The sequence below is a fragment of the Poeciliopsis prolifica genome, unplaced genomic scaffold, assembly GCF_027474105.1.
Source record: "Poeciliopsis prolifica strain line A6 unplaced genomic scaffold, Auburn_PproV2 SCAFFOLD021, whole genome shotgun sequence".
In the NCBI taxonomy this organism is placed as follows: domain Eukaryota; kingdom Metazoa; phylum Chordata; class Actinopteri; order Cyprinodontiformes; family Poeciliidae; genus Poeciliopsis; species Poeciliopsis prolifica.
Window position 1 is genome coordinate 1,584,548 of NW_026562396.1, and position 23,235 is coordinate 1,607,782.

General features: G+C 37.4%; 1 protein-coding gene across 1 annotated transcript; it reads right to left on the reverse strand.

Moving 5' to 3' along the window:
• Positions 1–187: 187 nt before the first annotated feature.
• On the reverse strand, positions 188–23,044 carry cdh16 (cadherin 16, KSP-cadherin). Its single transcript, XM_055045201.1, has 18 exons — positions 23,011–23,044; positions 22,778–22,896; positions 22,569–22,667; positions 20,867–21,001; positions 20,487–20,643; positions 19,653–19,811; positions 18,036–18,232; positions 14,023–14,148; positions 12,936–13,086; positions 11,481–11,693; positions 11,053–11,129; positions 8,502–8,693; positions 4,814–5,055; positions 4,607–4,737; positions 4,240–4,479; positions 1,849–1,965; positions 1,146–1,262; positions 188–762 (listed from the first exon to the last, which is right to left on the reverse strand). Exons 2-18 carry the CDS (start codon positions 22,820–22,822, stop codon positions 662–664), a joined length of 2,499 nt encoding a protein of 832 aa, XP_054901176.1. The 5' UTR covers positions 22,823–22,896; positions 23,011–23,044; the 3' UTR covers positions 188–661.
• Positions 23,045–23,235: the final 191 nt, after the last annotated feature.

Here is a 23,235-nt window from a genome sequence, read left to right on the forward strand (position 1 = left end):
AGGTTTTGGATGTGTAAGGAGCGACAGCTCCAAATAATCTAGAACCTGTGAAGAGGCAAGTCTGCTGTGAAATGTATATACAGAACAGATAGAAAGAAGACAAAAGTGTTGCTATTAGAAGCTATAATTTAATGATGACACTGTTTGCAATTTCTGGAATTGTTTATTACAATTAAAATGTGAAATTCCATAAAATTACACTAATTACAAGATTTTTATTTTGATTTCTGAATTATTCTTCAGTGTATTGTAAATACAACAAAGTAGAAAGCGTCATCCATCAGCTATGTGTTTGTAAGATGTTTGTTACAAACGAGTGAGCTTAGCTGTTTTTGGAAAATACATTTATGTATAAGGTTAAATGTTTTTAAGAATAATCTCTTTTTTTGAACTTTCTTGTTCTATTCTTGTTATTCTTCACATTTTTCGTAAGTGAGGCTTCATAAATATATAAAATATCTCAAAGCAAAGAAACATCTCTATAAGAAAAAAAAAAAAGATAAAAAGGCACACATAAGTTACAATCATGTCCCAAGAATATGGCATTTAACACAACGCATGCATTGAGTAGAACTAAAACATTTGCAATAGACTTGAAGCAACATTTCTACATTGGTGCAGATAGAGTGAAGACAGTAATTATGTACAATATTCATTATAGTTAGATGGATATCTTCAGTGGAACCCTCTCCTGGCTGGTTTTACTCGGCTCTTTGGGGTTTTGATAGGACAGTCTGACGAAAATAACAATGAGGATTATTCCTAGAACACAAAGAATACTTTTACTGGTCTGTGAAGCGTTCATGATGTATATGCATTATTGTTTTATTTTACAATTATAGGTTCTATAACAGGGGTGGACAACTCCAGGCCTCGAGGGCCGGTCTCCTGCAACTTTTTGATGTGTCTCCACTTCAATACACCTGAGTCAAATAATGAGGTCATTAGCAGGACTCTGGAGAACTTGACAGCACTCAGGAGGTGATTCAGCGATTTGATTCAGCTGTGTTGGGCCAGGGAGACGTCCAAGAGTTGCAGGATACTGGCCCTCGAGGACCAGGATTGTTCACCCCTGTATCTATAATGTGTCATTTTCTGAATGGCTTTGTATGATATATTGATGACATTCAAACCTCACTGCTCACCTATGACTGCAAAGGTGCCAAGCAGAAGCCCCACTGCAGACTGGATAGTTGGCATGCCCTGCAGCGGCTTGGCAGCTATTTTGCAGTTTCCTCTGACGTTGCAGGGGCACACTGTCACTAACGGGAGAAACATAAAGTGTCAACCAGAGAAACACAATCTAGTAACAGAATAAAACACAGCACACAACAATTGGTTTGAGTGTACTTGTAGAAATATTATATTTTTGAAATTGACAAAATTAACAAAAAAGGGCCACATAAAAACACACTTAGTGGGTAATGTTAAAAGAATAATAACAGGGGTGAGACTAAACATTTCTCTCCAGTGAATTAGTAGAAATAAAGAGAGACAAAATAAGAATGAGAAATATAAGAATGAGAGAACGCAATATTAGAATCAATAAACTTAATCAGCTACAAAAGGGACAGTCAGAAAAATGATCTATGCACAAGACCTTGTTCTCTCAACACTGTCCTTAACTCCACATGCATGATTATGTTAATATCTGGTGTCAGCAAGATTAAGATTAGGATTGGGCATAGCACAATCTTTTGAGAGCTGTGCAGTCGCAAAACTGCACAGCTCTGAGTAAACAAGAACAGAGAGAGGACGAGGAGAAGCATTCGCACAGAGGTTTGTCACTACTGATTGTTCCAAAGCTGCCGTCCCTCACGCTCCTCGTGAGCCACAGGTGAGCATTACCTGGCAGGTTTATGAAGGTGCTCCGAGGAGGAGAGCTGCTGTCAGAAATGGTGAAAGGCACCATGTAGACTTCAGGGGGCAGGTTCGGTATGTTTAATGACAAGTTGGTGTGAGTATCTAAAGAAAATAATATACATAATTAGTGTACTATACTTTTTTTTTGATAAATGTGTTTCGGATTAACACTAAACTTATTACATTTCAATTAGAATAGAAATATTAGTGGAAATTAAAGCAATCAGTGTACCACTTCATTTGTTAATCAAATAAAAAGCATTATAGTAGGAATTTTATTAGATTAACAACAACATGAAAAAACAAATAAATCTAACAAACAAAAATACAGATTTTACTGAATTCACAACTCCCAACGACACCATTATTACTGAAGTTGTATTTTCTGGTAAGGATATTTTTTTAAATATTATCTCAACGTGAACAATCTACTGAATAGCAAATATTTACATTCAAAAATGTACATACCAGCAATCCACACATCAAGTTATGGATTATATAAAGGTTTCCCAAAATTCTGAATAAAAAAAAATATATTCTAATTATGTTTATTAAGAATTTCAGCAAGATTTTTTTGGTTCAGAGCACTTCACATTAAAATTAAGATATTTGTAGTTTTAGAGATTTTTTTGATAAAAACCTTTGGGAGTAAGAGGTTATTTTCTTTTAGGGACTTTGTGAATTTTGTAAGACTCAAGGTGAAAGCTTAAATGTGATGACTAACTTCTACCTGAATTTATGCGCATTGCTGCAAATACATTGTTTACTTAAAAAGTAAAACTAAGACACCCAGAGACAAGGGATGGTCCATGACTGTTGCACAGTGATGTACCTGCATTTGTTAACATTCAGAGCTTCAAAATGTTTTACAATCTCTTGAGGAACAAGCGTAAGCCAGAGGCACCTAAATGACTGCATAGCTCCACAGCAAACAGAAAGAGAGAGACAAATGGAGCTGTGAATGGAGCACTGTGGAGCCTGATGCTTTTTATCTTATCTCTGTGAATCAGACTAAAACACAAGCCTGGCTTTATGACGTACAAACCCAGTCCTGTTGGAAGGAGCACTTTATCAAGCTGTTTGAACCCTTATCTGAGAGACTTTAACTGCGCTTTCAACTTCCCATCACTCCTCCTCCATGTTCCATTTGTCAGCAAAGGAACCACAGCCTTCACAGCCTTTCTTTAGAGGCTGTTAATGCAAGCTGAGTGTGTGAGCACCTGTCTACCCAGAATTACTTTGCGTAGTGCTATGAGCACGTCACCATTTTAAATGGAGGCTGGATGTGCCAGATCTTTCTTCCAAGTCAATAAAGTGGGACGACAGCATGTTGTCTCAATAACTGTCAGTCATGTCCCTAAAAGATTTTTGACATAAATGTTTTCTTTCTCACTCTTATACGCATTCTCCTATAATGTGGAGAAGAGATCATGCACACAACCATTGTGTGCATGATGATCCCAATCATGCACACGGTGACTGGGATCAACATTCTTGTCGGTAACCAGGTGCAAAGCATTCTGGGAGAGTCTTCTTTTAGCCCCCATTAGCTGTCAGGAAACCAGCGGTGACGCCAAAGAAATTACACAGCAGATATAATTACAGCTGGGCTCAATCAATACCAACAGGAACAAGAGAGTGAAAGAGAAGCAGGAAGAAAAAATACTGAGAAGGAAGCATTTCAGTTTGAATCACTTAATGACAGACGTCACGGCTGTAACTGAATGAACACTAACAGCTCAAAACTGTAACTGTGATTTCATTACAGCTCCTATTAGACGCTGTCAAAATTATGCAGAGTGAAACACAAAATGTAATTTTGAATGCCTTAAGGATCGAATTACTTAATTTCTCTATCTGAATCCATTACAATCTGCCTCTGACAACATCACCTCAAACAATCACCACACTGTGGCCAATGGGCATTAAGTAATTTGAACAGCTATTTATTATTGACATCACTGAACATCTATCACATTGCATGACATTCCTGTAAGACCGCTTTCTTATTTTATTTGCATCAACCAAGAAATAATGAACTACTTCAATATACCTGCCGCTTTTGCATTTACAATGCAAAAGATGTCACTAAGTTGAATCTATGATGTCATTCAGGACAGCTTTTTGTGCTCTGGATGATTAGTGCTTGAATATAATTGATGCTTCACCTAATGAGAAAAACATCCACTTAAAAACCTGATTAGAGCTGTTAACCTTAGCAAAGTCCTTCTGCTAAATAAGAATCTTAAAATAGCTTCTCCTAACTGAGTCGTGTTCTTCGTCTTCCATTCTCTTCTCTTCTCATCCAGTATCCCAAAGGTTTTTACTGAACGATGAGGGCTTTATCTGGTTAAGCTGGTTTCTCATTATCTGCACCGTTAATGGGAGTTAACTTCCAGTTGCGTCGCACTGTGGCATCACTCCGGAGTGAGAAATTGAGTCGTCCCCCGTGTTGTGGACCGTCACTGTCGCGTGATGCCAACACCAGAGCTTGGTCTTCCCACCGAGGCGTGCACAGGTACTTCCAGGAATAGTCTCCGACCAGCACTGGACTGTTGTCATTCACATCCAGGATTTGGACAGTCACCAGGGTGGATGCCGATAAGGAAGAGTTTCCTACGATAAACATGCAGGTGTCATTAACAGAGCAGGGTAATGAACATCAGCTATATTCAAGATCAAGGACTAAAATAAGGACATTTTCTTCAACGGCAAAGTATTAAATCCATGTCAGTTATCTTACGTCCATCCACTGCAATGACCTCCATGGTGTATGTGCTGTTTTCCTCTCTGTCCAATGCCTGCACAGTCTTTAGCTCACCAGAATATTTCCCTATTGAGAAATACTTCTTGGTGTCTCCTTGAAGAGAATACCTTAAAACACAGACACATTTAATCTTGTAAAACTGGAATTTGATGATTAGTGGCTCCATCAGCCTTAATTAGTTACCTAATTGGGTGGGAATCAGGATCATAACCCCGGATGGTGGCAATGACGCGGCCTGGTTCCTCTCCCTCTCTGACCGTCACTTCGTAATGGCTTTGAGACAAGACTGGACCCTCGTTCACATCGTCAACATAAATGGAGACTGTTGCTGTGGATAAAGGGCCGTATCGGCCGCGGACCAGAGGAACTTGGTTCTGGGCACTGAGCACCAGGATGTACTCACTCTCACGTTCAAAGTCTAAAACCTGTGAGCACATGTATACATGGGTTTAGTCACAAGTGGAACCAGGAAAAACACAAAATTATCCACAGTAACCAATATATCATTAAAAATATATATTTATATATCTGTGAAGGCAAAAACAAAAACCGATTGCCAAATAGCTTCATCGGCAAAATGATTAATAAAAAGTCAGAGCTGTTCGAATGGAGTCGATGTTTGGAGGGTCATTTAAAGCAAACAGCGTTGAGACTTCCCTACTAGCAGCAGAGGGACACATTGCAGTCCCTTATGTCTACTCTGCTTATCTGACTTCCAAGAAATCTGGAAATTCTGGCAGTATTGCTGTACTGTAATGCAAACCAGATACGCACAGGAAAAAACTTTAGTTTCTTCCTGTCATTAATAAAATATTTTCCATGATGCTGCTACTCAACAACTCCTCCCTCCACCTCAAATAAGACAAATAAATGTTAAAATTAAAGGGTATGCAATGGAATGTTTGAAGTAGATGTTAACAAAAGAAAAACTAATGACTATTAAAGGTTTTATAGTTCATTTAAATGTGTACATTTAAATGTCTGAATATGTTTAAAAAACTTAATTCTATAATAAAATTGTGAAAAATTAAGTGGAGCTTATAGTATTTACAGTATTTGCAACCATTATCACACATTAGAAAGTAGGATAAATGAAAGACATCTTAAGTTATGTAAACTTTGTTTGAAATTTATTCTGTTTTCAAATAAACCACATTAAAAACTGTCAGTGGCTGATATCCTGCTCACATCATGCTGCATGTGCCTCTGTTTCCATGGAGAAGTAGTGCAAACCTTGGAGAATAGATGAGTGCTTTTGTTAAATGGAAGTGACGCATCCAAAGACTCAGCATGTATCAGTAAGTACAAGACTTTCTGCAGGCTGTTTGAACCACTGTATTCTCTTACATCAGTCAGATGATACAAATTTTGTCTTTGCTCCAAGGATTCCTTTGAGGCAGAAAAGTGGTATTATCATTCTCAGCTTTGCTGTTACAACCTAAAAGTTTAAACCTCTGTTGTCTCTTAAGTGTAATTTATTAATTTTCTGCTCTAGTTGACTGCTTACACTGATCATAGTCAAGTAAAATCTAAAACCATAACCATTCTGAAGAGGAGACTCATCTTGTGTGGACTTTTGAATTGTAAGGGTTAATGCTCTGAACTCAAGTCTCATTCTTGTCTCAAGTGCACAGAATGTTTTTTTTTTCTCAAGACCAGTTAAGATGACAGCTGCAATATCGTTCTTCACTGCAAAGTAGTATTAAACTTCTGACTGTATTCAAATTCAAGCAATAAAGTAAATTAAAAATGTTAATGCCATCGTGTGTTCCTACATGCTGAAGTTAAGAAGATGAAAATAATCTTCCTCTTGTTAGAAAACAAGAGGGAAAACCGTTTTCCATCACAACTATATGGGTGTTTCTGTTTAGCCCACAAAGAAGAAAAGGGATTATGGAGCCATGATTTTAAAGACCTTTTAGACCACCAAAGGTTGCCAGACTCATTCTGTTTTAGAGATTTCTTGATGATCAGTCTTTTAAAATTCTTTTTTTTTTGAATAGTTGTTTGATGAACCTTAACATTTCTATGCTATTATGAACTTTTTAATTGCAACAAAACACCTTTGAAATATTGGATGCATTCCAGACTTAGTTCTCATTAATGTGTGATTCTTTGTAATATTAGGAGAACTTCAGAGTAACAGGCTAATTTCTGGGCAGGACTCTCTTCCTTTTTGTTTACTTATGTTTTCAATCACTGATCACTGAATTGGTTCTGTGCAATATAGACTCACTCAGTCCCTGACTTTCTTATCACGCATCACTCAATTTAAAAGGCTGATTAGTGACGTACAGGAGCTCTTTTTATATATGTTGCGTTATCCCTATGTTACCATAGAACCGCACAACAACAACAACAAAATCGGAATTAGAGAAAGTTGAGTACAAAAGCAATGCCCACTCACAAAGTGGCTCACAAAAGGCAAGAATCTTTGCTATTCTTCTGACAAGAATGGCAAAGTCATAGCAACACAGCTAGAGTGAGGGATGAATCATGTCAAGACTGCAGCCATTAAAGTCGTAGTGCCAATCTGTCCGGGAAAAGAAGCCAAACTTGCTCCTCTGTTTTTCAGAAATAGCTGCTTTTGACAATAAAAGAGGCCACGCAGATGCAACATGCGTAAATCCGTAGCAGAAAGACAAATTAACTTTAGTGCTTGTTTTATTTCATGTTGTCAATTTGTCTTTTTCAATGGGAATTTGGACTCTGAAACCGTGGTTAGAATTTTCTGAAACATTCTTTAGCGTTATGGATGTAATTAGTCTAAGAACTCACACTATTATTAATGTCAGAAAACATCTCTTTTAACATAAATCTGTCTCATTCTGTGTAGTGGCAGACTCAAATGAACACTGTTCTATGCAAGCCTTATGGAGAATGTTCCTGCTTTCAGATGCTGTGCTCACACTTTATCTTTGCACTTCGTAATCCCTTGGAGCTTCACTCGGAAAGTCAGTGAGATTTAATTGAAATCACATTAAGTTAAATAAACAACTGCAACCCTTCGAGTGACATACATAATTACCTGGATATCTAACAAGGTCACAGTGAACTTCGAACACAGCCACTCAAAAAGAATGACATCATCCTTGCAAAAAGAGGGCTCATCTCCTATCATACATCAAGCTCCATTTTTAGCTTTTTTGCGTCTGCTTTATCTCAGCCATGCATGTGAAACACACAGTTCAATCAAATTTAGTCTCCAGCAGTATGGTTGAAAATAATAGACTGTCTCCTGCCTGACCCACTTACGGAGAGAAGACCATTAGAGCAAACACACAAAAATACACGCAGACACGCACGCATTCTAGCGAGTTCGCCCAAAACGCCCTGCTGGATTACAGGGGACAGGCGAAGGGTGATGCACCCTGGGGATGGCAGAGATTACTGGGCTAAAGCATTCCATTATCATCAGGATATTTATTCTCCTTTGTATGAGACACGTGAGGCTGCTGTATTGCCATATTGTAAACATGTCATTTTCTTGCAATCTCATTTTTGTAATGTGATTTGTATTTCCAGTACCTATAAAGGACCCCTGATGTTATTTTTGTGCCACTTTTACCCCAGTTGTTTATATTGGTACTTGTCCTGAATATTACACTTAGCATGAGCCACCATGGCAAAAATTGTCCTTGACATTAATCTTTGGGTCTCTAAGACGTAGCTTTCACAGCGTCACAGATGTTCACATCTGTATTTGATACTGTATCAAATGCAATATTGCTGCAATTTTTATATTGTATCAAAGTGTACTGTATATACACTATACAGTAGCTTTGTATTCCAAAATACAAAGCTACTGTGTTTAGGTTCATTCTGGGCCAAATGTGCACATTGCCATTGCAGGACAAACAGTGCCGTTCACCTTTGAGAGAATGAGTGAAACTTCATTGGTCTGTCGGTCTGTCACCAGTGTAAAGACCTCCTCCTCGTTTCCAGACTCTAAACGGTAGTCCACCTGCCAGCTGTCTCCGCCTCGAACATCTGCATCCCTTGCCAACACAGATGTGACCGTGGTGCCCACGAGAGCATCCTCAGGGATGTGAAAGGGTCCATACTGAGGAGGGAGACAAAGGTAAAGGGGGCGGCTGATAAAAGCTGCTCATTTCAATAGGTTTATACACATTTTAGATTGCATAAGACAAAAACATTAAATTCAACAATTTTTTTGAAAACTCTTAATTTATAAACTTTGACTAAACTATTGTATGTTCTTTTTAAAAAACAAAAATGTGTCTCTTGCATTCCTTGTTTCTGTGTGGCATTTCATACTGCTATCATGTTTGAAATGAATAAATAGATAAATAAAATTCCATGGACATAGAGTACAATAGGCAATGCAGTTGCTTAGGATAAGAAGTATACCTAATAAACAACCACAACAAAAACATATATTTCAGTATATTTTTAATCACAGAGCATTTTGTCAGACAGATATTTGCTTGCATGGCCATTTAGTGTTTGATCACTTTCCTGCTGTGATGAAATGTAACTGCATGTGAGAATAAGCTCTCCACCTTCTTGCCTTCCTGGTGCTAAGTGACCTTTACGCACCAACCTCTCTGTGTTTAGACAGCCATTTAATCTGCCACTCACAGACGTCCTCCAGTGAAGCAGCCATGCCTGTGATCTGGCTGCCCCATCCACAGCATTGCTGAACCCAGGCCTGTCACCACTCCTCTCCCACCCCCACCCTGCAGGAGCACTGCTTTCACATTGCCATGGAAAAAGCTGCTCTTTTCAGGCGTGACCTGCTCAAGAGTATTTTCCACTTCTGTGTTTGTGTGTGTTAGTGTGGCTGTGCTAACCATTATGGGAGCAAGAGTTCATTTGTTTTAACAGCTTGAAAATAGGCACTCAGCTATGTTTACAAGACATCCATTTAAGAGGGCATAGACATAAAATAGATTGAGGACTGATGTTATAGTGAATAAATACTTTTTTAAGCATCAGCTGCTTAGGAAATTAGTATCTGAGCAGTTTTGTATTTGCGATAACAGTTCTTGGCAAGAAGACAAAGTTGGAAAACTATTTATTTCCCCTTAATCTCACCTCTATTTATTAGGAAAAATGTTTCTGCGGAGGCAGTGTGATGGTGAGCTCCCCCATCATTCCAAGCAATCTCAATGTAATAATAATAATAATAATAATTCCCTTATTAACTTTGTTTTCTCTCTCTGTTTTTCTGTCTTTCCATAAAAGTTGATTTTGTATTCAGCTGTGTTTCTTTCCTGGAACGGACCATTGGTGACGCCAATATTTTCCTCTTAGTGTTGGTTTTTCTTTCCCATGAAAAAGCAGCACTAAAACAGCTTTTTGTCTTCTTTTTCTGCTCCTTTTATCCTCTTAGTTGTTACCAACTGAGGTGTCTTCCTGTTAACAGGGAGTCTTTTCTTTCCACTGTCATCACATGCTTTGTCAGGAAGAAGAATAGCTGCAAAGACAATGATGTGAAGGATTTGTCTCTGCTTCTATAGACAGACTGTCTTTATTAAGAGACAGAGAACTCTTAGTAAACTGATAATGAAACATTAACCAAACTATATTTTTTATTGATGGAGAAATTATGGATATAAACTTGACCATATGGGACATTGTTTTGTAATTAGTTGGACTTGCATTTTTGGATTAAAATGGATTCCATCTAACTGAATGTAAATTGGATCTGCAACGAGACAATATGAGTTGTGAATCGTTAGTAATTATTCTGAATTTAATTGCACCACATTGCAAATTTGCTTAAAATGAAAGATTCCTTCACAGTTGCTCATACCACCCATAGTTTTTTAATGTCAGCTTGGTCTGACCGAGAACCACTGCCCAATTATCACAGTCTGACGCTTCCCACAGAATTCCTGACCAGCAGGGGTTTTCTGTTGTGTGCTCTATTATGTGGCTCATGTGGGTGCAAGTAAAAAGATTTTCTGTAAGAGAGTCTTTAGAGTTTCCAAGCAGAACAGATAAGAAAACAACAAAAAAGGTAAATCACTGCTGGATCTTGGATTTTAGTGACAAACACATCTTGTTCCAGATCAATACCTGAGTAAATGTATTGAATGTAATCACAAATAAATGAAATTGTTCACCATGCAGATTCAGCTCGATAAATATAAGTAGAAACAGCTATCACCTGAAATAGTGATCAGAATAAACTCTGAAAACAATGTGTACTTAGAAAACTAAGAACTATAAGTCAAAGAAAGACAACAGTTTGTTACCTAGCAGGAAAATTACCTGCGTCACATTCAGAGCGCTTTCACAGTCTACAGTCCTTGCAGCTACTTAGTCATGATGATGTTTACCCTGCCATTTTCTATGCCATTGTTCATGTAGCCTTCAGAAGCCACAGCACAGAACAGGATTATGTCTTGATCAAGGTGAAAATGTGTGTGAGTGTTCAATTTGTACTGCTGTACCTCATGCTGGGAGAAGACTGGTGGGTTGTTGTTCTCGTCCTGCACCGTCACAACCACGGTGCATGAACTGTTTAGACCTGCCAGGGACACGATCACAGCTTCTGTTAGTGACTCAGGTCAGCCATTCATACAAATAAAACATGCTGAAAGAACAGCAAGTACCTCTTCTTGCTTCCATCACACCCTGAGTCTGTGAGTCACAGAGATCACATCATCTGTCACCCCAGAGGCTACATCTATACATCCATTTAACCCCAGTTTGTCAATGAAGCCACTGAATTAAAGATTGATGTAGTTTATGTTATCCGTATGTGACATATTTTTTCTTATATATGTACATATATATACACACACACACGTGTGTGACAGAAAAGGGGGGCGGGGGGGAAACAACACCAGAAATAAATGAAGGCATCCTTTATGATCACCTTTAGCATCCTCTGCAGTGATAGTCAGGGTGTATTGAGGTGCTGTACCCTCCATACTGTCTGCCTGGACAGAAATCACACCCGAGTCCCTGTCCACTCTGAAAAGGGCACGAGGACTCTCTGGAATTTGCCCAACCAAGCGGTAGAAGATCCGTACGTTGTCTGTTTTGGGATCATCATTGTCGGCAGCCTGCACTGTCAGGATTTCTGTCCCTGCGGTAATATATGAAGAAGAAACAATGTCAACTTTCTGTAACAGAATGCAGACTCCACTATATGAAAGTAGTAGTGGAACGAGGCTAAAACAATAACCTTCTTATTTATAACTCACTCAGTGATTCCATTTAGATTAACAGATTGTCCCGTCTAATTCGTTTCCCAGAATCAAATCACTTTAAAAGCATCAACAAAAGGCTTTTATGCCGGGGCCTAATATGTCACCAGCTGCTTTTTATGATCCTGGGGAAGAATGAAGGTGCTTTCCCACTGTCTTGGCAAAAAACCCACAATCCTTTCACAAAAGCTACCTGGTCATGCTTTTAACACCATAGCACTTCATCTATATATAAATATTTATATCTATATCTATATAGATTTAGATATAGATATCTATATCTATATATATAGATATAGATATATATACTTAGATTATATGAATTTTAAAAGTTAAAACTAATTTTAAGATTTTATTTGAAAGGACAACAGTATTTTTTTTTACCTCTGAATTGCATTTCCCATATCTTTAAAAAAACTACCTATAGGACTTTTAAAAATATGGTTTTGTCAGTGATCTAAACTTTTAGGTTTGTTTTAAACATTTCAGTTGTTGAATGAAGCAAAAACATTTTCCTTCCAGAAAAGGCATGGTGATACAGTTGTTGGTCCTGGGTTCAAATCTCAGCACAGACCTTTCTCTCTTTTACATTACTGGGTTTTCTCTGGTCTTCAACATCTGTCCCAAAAGAGGTACGCAAGATAATCTCTTTTGGGTTGTCTTACATAAAGTGGAGACTCTGACCCTTCGGAGTTAGTGGATGCATGAAATGGTCGTTTGCACAAATGTTTCTGTATTGGCCGTGTGATGGACTAGTGTGGTATGTTTTTTAAAATAATCCATCTGTCTTTAGTTTGTTTAAACATCTGCTCTCACTTTGGTGATTTTTTTTCCTGCAAATGATGTTGAACAGGTTTAAATGACTAATTAATTTTGAAATAGTTCACATCATCTTTATTTGTGAGCATTTAAAAAGTCCATTTCTGAGTTTCTTTAACCTTTTCTATGCACAAAATATTGCAAACATTTACACTTCAAGCACTGTCGTTTCTGCAGTGCGACATTATATTTACATTCATAAATTCATCAGCTGAGCTGCAAGCTCCGATTTATGTTTAAATTTGAGAAGTGAACGTGACATTTTGAAAGAATCCAGTAGATATCTAAAAGCTGTCAGTTACCCCGAGCAGCCAATTCTTTGACCACAGTGTGGTACTGAGCCTGAGGAAATGTGGGCCTGTTATCGTTGGCGTCGCCCACCATCACCCTCAACTCCACAGGCTTGGCAATCTGTCTCCCATCTGGACGCTCAACCACAATACTGATGTGAAACTGCAGGGGAGAAAAGAAACTACTGATTGATTACACACTTTAAAACGATAAACTTGTGACCTTAATTAACAATTATCAGTGAGATGCACGTGATAATTAAAGATAAAACTTCATTGGTAGAAAGAAACAAACAAAAAAACACATGAACATTAAAACAGCCCAGATTAACTTTACCAGACCATGATGGGATACTTCCCCACAGGAACAGTTTGTAAAACAGAGATAGAGATAAAACATGTGCAAGGTAATAGCCCTGTAAAACTAATCCATGAAGCTCCACTAAAAAAAAGAAAAGAAGAAAAACTGATTTCCAGCAATGAATAATAGCACTGCTATCTCTAATTTATACAGTAGTAGTTTGTAGTTGCAATAGGCAGCAAAAAACTTTTACTTCCCTGACGTTTCTATTCTTTTTCATTAAATGCCTTACGCAGTCTGAGTGTGACAACACACAAAGGAGCAGAAGTAATTTCATCTTCATGTTCTTTCTTTTTTTTTTGTGAGCAGCCAAACTCACAGGGCAAAAAGGTGAAAAGACTCCACAGAAGGCAGAAAGTTATCTGTACTAGCAGCATTTATCTTCAAACTGCTCACATTCATGCTGCTCATGTTATTTCTGCTCCTCTTTGGCCGCATGAGCATCTGTGCCACGATGTACCTCTCACTCAGCCATTCAAAACTCAGAGGAGTTTCATTTCAATGCAAAACTGAAGAGCAAACTCCAAATAGATGGAGTTTAATTTGTAATCATAGCAAACATGAACACCCTTCATCGGCTGAACACAATTTGAAACTGTTTGTGTGAATTACTGTTGCCAATCACGCAATCATTTTGTAGAAAGAGGTTATCTTCCGCTGTCATCTTCACACTGCGTTTCAAGGAACTGCATAGTTTCTGCATCCATATGTTCAAATTATTTTGAGGGAGATTCAGACCTGGTCTTGTGTCTCTCTGTCCAGCGGTGCGTTTAGATAGATGACGCCTTCTCTGCTGATGGTAAACAGCATCTCTGGAAACTCCCCTTCCAGACTGTACGCTGCCTGGCTTCCACTCCATTTGACCTGATTCAGCAGACACACACATACAAATAGCATTTTAATGCCTTCAGTGCACTATAAATAAATAGTGCCTGGCTTAAAAAAATAAAAAAAAACATTTTTAAATCTGAATTAACTTAATAAAGCCAATTGTAATGGTTGTTGCCCAGATGCAGCAGTGAAATTTATTAGCTGAGCACCTGCAACAAAATATATGAAGATTCGCATTTGTTTATATGTCAAATGACTGACCAATCACATTGAAAATTATGAGAAACAGTGTGGACAACCAGATCTGACGAGGTGGCCTAATGGGGTTTTTCCACTCTGTTTTACAACCCTTGTTACATGGCTGCACAGAGAGATCCCAGCAACCAGAGCACCCAACAAGGAGAGGATCCCAGACACAGCACAGCTGATCCACCCTGAAGCATATGCATCTCCTCAGCTCACTGTCAGCCGCCCCTCCCGCTGCCTCCCCCATTTCTGTTATGGAGAAAGCCACCAAACTTCAGATCGCTCATATACACATATCCAGTTCACACATCTGGCTGTGTTATGGTGTGTTTCCAGACCTCTGAACTTTGAAGATATTAGATTAATCCTGACTGACTGCTCTATTTAAAGCTACATACAAAAACACAGATGAGGTCATCTGTTTTGCTTTTGTCTGTATTTGAGTTTGCAGAGCACATTCAGTCTTCTTGCATATGATCTGCTTACACAAGAAGTACTGAGATGAGGAGTCAGTTTCTTACTTTCAGAAACAAGTATGTGGCTTTGCTTTAAATCTATCATTAAATAGCTTGTTTTGTGTGATTTCAAATACTTCTGCTGATTGCATTATATAATCAAAGCTGTAGACAATCAGAAACATGCACAGCATAACAGACTGAAATGATTCTCCTAGGACTTGCTGATGAAGAAGAACTTTTAACAAATGTCAAATTTTAACATTTAAATTGACAGTCTGGGGTTGATTTGATCTTATAGGCCTCACCACGACAGCTATCTTTATAATTAGCTTCCAGGGAGAGCGAGAGGAGCAAAATGCATCAAATTGAGTGGGTGACGTTTCACACCAAGGACAATAGCAGCACAAAAAATAGAACATTTGTCACAGCTGAGTGGATGTGTGGACATAACTGCTCCGTTTATGCAAAAAAAGTGAGTGAGGTGGGAATGCATTGAGTGTTCCCTTGAACAGGACTGTCTCTGTATGTGTCATAGCAGCAGTCAGTCCCAACACCCACCGAGCGCTGCAGGATGATCACTCTACGTAGGCGAAACGAGGCTTCCCCCAAGTAAGCGCCTTGTCAGCCTAATCTGCTTCAGATTTAGATTCAAGAGGAGGGCAGCTGGAACCGTGTACCAATTATTATTTTTTTTTTATATGTTTCAGCCAACAAGTTAATCATTTTAATTTCTCTCTTAATTAACACATGACTTTAACTGAAGAGGCAAAGGGATTTTTTTTTCATCTGTTTCGACACAAATTCATTTGGACTCAGACATCATCAATCACTGAGGACATTCAGTAATAAAACTAATCAAAAATTATATTTGGTTCAAGAAATGAATGCTATCTGACAAAAAAAAGTCATAACCATGTTCTTTTTTGTAAATCCGAAGGAACATTTGAAATTACTACAATAACGATGAAGAGCGTCCATTTGTGGAACCACACATTTTCTGTGGGTGGAGGAGGATGTTAGCGTGGGAGAGAAAGAGAAGCTGAGGGTGAGTGTGGGGGAGGTGGAAGAAAAACAAAAGGAGGGGGAGGATTTCTCATCTACCTTTTTACCATAGAGACTGTGCAGAAATGACACAAAACAATTATGTGGAGTTTGAATTTGCTCTTTAGGCCTTTTATTTCCATTTCCCGGTACTGAATGGAAAAATTATATTTTCTTACTGTGAAAACACAGACGGACATTTAAAGAGAATAATTTTGACCTTTAACCAATATGTTTTATTCCATGTCTCGTAAAACCTCTGAGGGTGTTTGTGTTATTTATTGATTCAGAGGTTACACAAGTAGCACTGTAACAAGAAAAAAGATCACACCAGTGCTAACACAGGGAGAATCTGAAACCATTATACCTATATATATATATATATATATATATATATATATATATATATATATATATATATATTATATATATATATATATATATATATATATAGTTTTTTACTCAAGTAAAGGATCTACATAAGTTAACTAGGCATAGAAAGGGAGAAATAAAAATTTGGTTATTTTATCTAAACAACAAATTTCTAAATTCTACATTGTAAATTATTATAGTGAATATAATTGAAAAATATAAGTGAATATACTTTGAGTCAAGGTACTGCTAACACCTAACCCTTCATTAAAATAAGTCCAGTGAATCTTTGGCTGTATTTCTCTTCATTTTATATTAGAGTTTGAAATTATATTGTAACATTTGGGGAACGGATATATTGAGTCCATTTGATGCTTTTCAGATTGTTGTTAGAAATTTACAGTGAATTAGTGAATTTAGAAAGAGCATGTTTCTTGAAACCAGCTAGCTAACATTGCCGTCTGTATTCCATAGGAAATGAATGCGGGTCATTTTGGCCCCACTTATGGAAGAATGGGGTAGTAATATAATCCAGAACACCATGACATTTCTTAAAATGTGTAAAAGGTAAATTAGACATTTTAATTGCATGATAACAATAACATGTTTGTTCTGGAATACCTGGAATATGAAGTGATAAAAACTTTTCATTACAAAGACATCGCACAAAGATGACCTCACCGGGTTCAAAAGGATCCACTTATGCATCAGAGGGTTAAGTGTCTACACTGTGTTGGACAGTAACATAACATGCAAGTGTGTGAGGGATTATAGATGTTTAAGTGAGTCAGGCAGGAGGTGGTTGGAAAGGATTCATTGCATTCATGCTGAATGAATAATTTAGTGTTTGATCACTTAGGTTTTGAGAGGTACTAAAAAAAGAAATCAGCAAAGGGATACCTTTTCACTCCATCCCGACTATTGATCATGTTCATTTGATTATAATACTATACTGGAATGATAACATGTTTTCAGGATCTGGTAGTAGAACCAAACAAGTATTTTTTTTTTTCATTTTCTTTGATTTTCTTCTTATTACAGTCAGATGTTCCACTCCACCCTGCGTTTAAACTAGGCACGTTAAAGTTTTAATTGACAAACATCTCGACAGCAATGCATCAAGAATATCTGTTATGTTTTTACAGGATCTCAATGCTCCGTCTGACGCTGCTCATCATAACAAAAGACTGCAACCGGGGATGGATTTGTCTGGTCAGCTCTAATCTCACATAACAGATTAATCTGTGTCCTTTATAAATCTGAGCAAACAAAGATCACATGTGGGTGTTGTTAGGATCTGTTCTCGTTTCTCTGTTGTCTATATGATGCCGTCAATTTTATATGTATGTTGATGACACTCAGTTTTATATTTGTGGTACACGAGATCAGTGGGCATTAAAGTCACTCACTAAGTCTGTCCATCATACAAATAAATGGGTTTGGGTTTAATTCCCTCCAGACTGAAAACAAGACAAAGGTTAATGTTTTTGCTCCTATAAGTGTAAGGACAGAAAACATTATTCTTTACATCAGTTTTTCCATAAAGTCAAAATCTAATATGTATAATATCTTAGCTATTTACTTGTTTACAATGTTAACTTTTACAATTAATTTCTTTTTAACTGAAATACCTATTTCCGATGTTGTGTTTTTATATTTTCCTTCAACATAAATACATTAACTTTTGTTGTAAAGCACTTTGAAATACTTTGTGTAAAAATGCTGCCACAATAAACTTGCCTTATACTTTGCTTTGGGAAAAACATTCAGTACTTTGCTGCTGATCGGGTTTGTCTGTCTCACCTGAGATATGGGTATCGGGTAAGGACCAGGAAGATTCTCCTGAAGTCGCACAGGGTCTGGCGATGCCCAAGTGTTTCCAGTAACCTCAACAGTAACAATGCCAGAGGTGAAGAAAGCATTAGTCCTGCCTGCCATGTCTTTCACCATCACTGACAGTTTATAACGACCACACATCTCTGGGTCCAGAGTGGAGGCTCCTGAGAAAGGAGGGGTGTGTGGAGGGTCACAGTATGGTGGAAATGAGAACAAAAAGATTATATTTTATAGAAGGAACCATTTTCTGTTTATTTTCAGCACTGACATGTTTTTACCAAAGGCAGCTGAACAGCACACTATGTCACTTTTTTTATATATCTGAGCATTAATAAAAGCCCAGAGTGATAAAAATAAATCTATTGGAAAAATGACCTAGATAATAGATGAATACGTGTAAACACAAAGCAATTCAATGAGAACCCCCTGAACCAGTCACTGATCATATACTCATTCGGGCAAACAAAACATCACACATTTAATATGTCCTTCCTCATAAAAAAGCACCTTAATGCTGTTTTCATCAAATGCATAAATGGAGGGGAGAAAAAGCTTGAAAAGCTCATTGCAGAGGGAATCATAACCAGTTTCAGCTAGTCTGAAAATGAAGTCGAAATATCAAGGAGGCAATTTTATTGCTCCTTGCCACTTGGAAATCAGCAGCGAGGTGGGCAGAAAAGGACCTGCAAGTGTGGACGTCTCCCAGCTCCTGTCAAACCGTTACAAGGAGAAACACCACAGCAATAGAGATTGAAATGAGCATACAGGAATTGACTGTGAATCCATGCCAAGATGTGTTTGCTTGCATAAAAATCTAACCTTACATTTGAAAGAATTATGTTATTTCACATGTTTGAAGCTTATTTCAAAACTTAATGTTGCTTATTTATGTTTCATTGTTTTCAGACTCAGTTTTATTTCCACAGAAAAGTCCAAAACACATCTAACTGTGCAGACATTTCATTGTTAGAAAAAATGGGATCTTTTTTCTAACAATGACAAAGTCCACTTTTAAAGCTAAATTAGAAAAGTAGCTGCTTCAGCAAACTCTTTAGAGTCACTGAGTTCATACTAACTTTCTTATTAAAATGGAGCCATATTACAACAATGGAAGAAACAAGATTAATGCAAGTCAGTTTTCATAATAATTCAAGTAGTGATGTAATGAGAAGATTCATCACAACATTGTTAAAAATTCCAGTGTTGAATGTGAGGTCAATCAAAAAGAAAATGAGGAGTAAAAACAAAATGAATTTCCTTCATGTTCTCCAGTTGCTAAAGTCTCTTTGCAAGAAAGAGTAAACACTTGGCAATTTGCAGCTGAAAAGTAGCTGCTGTAAAGATCTGAAGAGATATTGAAAGTGTTTTACAAAATTTCTTTCTCTGAATTTGTTTTCCTAAGTTTTGGATTAGTAGAAAGTGAGAAAATGTTTTACATTGTAATTGTTTTTGTGACTAAAGATTTCTTTACTTCCTGACAGTCAAACCTTTGAGATGTTATTGTCATTATTAGTTTTATCATTATTAGTAGTAGTAGTAGTAAATTAGAGTTTACAGGTGATGGTATGTTATATAACTACCGACCTTCCTCAGTGAGGGAAACCTCTCCAGTTATGGAGTCAATGAAGAACATTTGACTGGAGGGAATTCTGGGAGTTTGCTCCATCATGCTGAACCGCAGCTCAGCATGAGGAGTGTTACGGTCATCGCGATCGACCGCTTCCACTCGCATGAATGGGATCCCTAATAGACAAAAAGAATGCAGAGACAACAGAGGAAGTTAAAAAAACAACAACTAAAACAACCAATGGGTATATTTCTATATTTTGTATGATGGGTATCAGCGATTATTATTGGAGACAAATATTGCTTGTTTGAAAAACACAAAGTTTAGCATATACTTATATACAAAGAGGATTACATTTATTTCTTTTAAACTTTTTTACAGGGTTATGGAATAAATTTACTTTCTAATAGCAAATATTAATGTGCTAAAACATCTTTGATGCATTCAAAGCTTAGTACTGTGTAACCTTAAGGCTAATGGTTACACGTATTCATTGAGTAACATTCAATTTACAGAAGGAAAATATTGTTTTATGCTAATGTGATGCATATACTCTCCTATGATTTAATATATTGTGAACTTTAGCTGCCTCCTTGAAGAAATAAATATTAAGTCCAAATAAATATTAAGTGGGGTTTGGGATGTTTCCTTCATCATGTTGGACATATTAGAATATCCAGCGAATGAAAATAGATGGTCATGGATGAATGTGATGTTCATGTAAATGGTAAATGGCCTCAATTGGACCCCAAAGCCATTCCCACACTTATTCTTCCACATACATTCACAGACTAATGGTAGCAAGCAAGTATATTGTAGCCACAGGTGCCCTGTGACAGACTGACAGATACCTTTGAGCAGCCCGAGCTGAACACTGCCTCTCATGCTTTCTTCAATGAATGTGGGCACATTGTCGTTCTTGTCAATGACAAACACTTCCACAGTGAACGTCTGTCGATGTGCTGACGATCTGATGTTCAGTATGACGCCTGATGGCTTGAAGGACACCTGTAGGATAGAAACCATCACCCTGAACTCAGTGTGCTTTGTTTCAGAATGACTCACTAACTAAGCAGAGATTGTAAACCCTTCTGCAACACTAGACACAAGATGGATGCAATTTAACACAAATGTGTCAAGCAACTTAATTTGATGTCTCTTGAATCTGAAGTGAATAGGTCTCAAATTAGGAGACTATGGAAAGTGGAAACATGACAATATAGTGTAGAACCTGCAATGAGTAAGATGGCTGTTTCTCTCTGTCCAGTGGTTTTATTGCATACAGAAACTGGGCATCTACTCCAAATATTCCCTCATCGTCTCCAGTTAGCACCAGATCAGAATAATTACTTGGCAGGTTGTGAAGCTGTAAAAAAAAAGAGAGATAAGAGAAAGAGAGATTATGCTGCTAAGAGGCATAAAACCAAGCAAAACGGGCCAAACGGTGATACCTTTGGCCCGTAATTTATTACAGTGATGAAATACAAAGCTTTTGAAATTTACACATATCTTTGTTACATGTTATGTATGTACTATTAATAAATCTGTTAGATAATTTGTGCCATAGCTAAAGATTAGGGTGGCTGCCAGGAGGTTTTCCAACCTCAAAGCCTTGAAGCTCATCACCAAAATTAAATTGTCAACTGTGGAAACATGCAAAACGCTGGCCAGCAAATATAAAATGGGTGTAATTGCTATAATGTCATCAAAAATGTTTCCATAGATTTTTGAGCAAGTATAATTATTTTATTTTTTTTTAGTTTCACTTTATCAATTACATTTTTTATAAAGACAGAAAAGCAAGTAATCGTTTTACATTCTCAAACTCTGCACATTACTTTGCACTGGACTATCACAAACAATTCACAACAACTTACAGATATGTTTGTGCATGTAATGTAAGAAAACTTGTTCTAGGGATACAAGTTATTTTTCAGGAGCCTGTAGACGTGTGTAGTGACTCCAAATATCAAAGCATGCGTCTCGGTCCCAGTTAATCCTGAGATGGTGAGCTGTTCAGGATCTACTCTGCCTCTTTTCCAGCCTCGTGCAACCCTGACCATAACAAAGCAAGTAGGGAAAACAGATGGAAGGTCAAAGCAAAAATAAATCAGCCCCAAAAGTATTTTTTCATGGCACCCTTTATGATTTGTAAAGGACATCAACCGTGGTCTAGAGTAAGGTTTGCAAAATGAGTCATGGCAGACGTCTAAATAGGCGAACAGACGAGTGGGCCGCTCTGTGACGAATGGAACTGAATGAAAGGGTTTTTTACCTTGAGCAAATCTAAAGCAATTATTTTATTCAATCCATTTATAACACAAAAGATGGTTATTATTTCTGAAGAAAAGCACTGAGCATGTCATGTTAATAAAAGTCTGGCAAAAAAAGGAGTGGATATTTTATTATTTAGAGCAAAATGGCACCACTGTAAAGCCAATCGATGAGCCATGCATGCACTCATGATGCCGCGCCATCCAGAGGATGTCTGAGTGACATGTATGAATAAAACACTGCACCTGCCACCCAACTGGACTAAAAGCAGAGGCTGGGTCGGGTGCCAGAAAAGCACTGTGAACATGCCAATTATAGAAGAGCGATGACGCCAGCATGTTCGTACATCTTCAACCTAGAGTGCAGAAAAAAGGGTAGAAATAAAAGGGACGCAGACGCTATTTTGACTCACTGTCCACCTTCATTTTCTTTCAGTGGAGAAATTGTGGTCTTTCATTATGCAATGATGAAGTTGTAAACAAGAAAAGAAAAGAAATTAGTATTTTATCTTGCAACCCAGAATTTATTGGTACAGCACATGTTTTTATTAAAGGGAGTTTTAAGGAGATTAATTTTCTTTTTCAGTTTTTCAGTTTTTGTTATCTAATTCATTTGTATTTATTAAAACAGTGAACTTCAAACAAATTATGGGACCTTACCTTAGCTAGATACCATGGGAAAATGCCATCGTAGTTTTCAGGAACACCAATTTTGACATTTGCCCCTGAGCATGGTGCAAATGTGTGAAGCCCTGAAAGCTGTGAAATAGGATAATAAGTATATTACTAATATTTTTTTCCACATATTTAGTTTCTGTGTACAAAAAACCAACAAAGTCATACACAAAACTGAGAAAAAATAAACTTACGAAAAAGACTGCGAGGAGCATTGGTCGGTCTTTCCTGCCGGCCATCTGTTCCTGTTAATGTGGCACTTTCTATCAAAAATTAACACCAACACTGTCTTTGTTGCTGGTTTTGCAATGGACTAGTGAATTTAAGAAAAAAAGAAAAACCCTGAATATCAAAAACAGATTATGCGAAACCAGAATAAACATTTACGTTACATACATGCACACAAAGTAAATAATGATCATCTTACCTTCTCTCTGTGATGCTTGCAATACCTACTTCTAAGAGCTGTGAGAGAACATTGAATTGGGTGGAAAATTTGTACACTTGTGCTCTTTTTGGTTGATTAATGTTTAACAAGTTGAGGGGAAAAAAAACTGACTTAACTACCCTATTTCCTTCCTTCAGAGCCAATAGCCGGAGAAGTTCCGTTCCACTGATTGGATCAATAAATATTCATGAGCAGATAACTCAC

Coding starts and splice junctions, on each gene's coding strand:
- cdh16 (XM_055045201.1), bottom strand. CDS start 22,822: ATGGCCGGCAGGAAAGACCGACCAATGCTCCTCGCAGTCTTTTTC. Junction 19,812..20,486: donor TCAGCTCGGGCTGCTCAAAG/GTATCTGTCAGT, acceptor TTTGTCTATTAG/GGATCCCATTCATGCGAGTG. Junction 4,480..4,606: donor GGTCATTGCAGTGGATGGAC/GTAAGATAACTG, acceptor TGTTTATCGTAG/GAAACTCTTCCTTATCGGCA.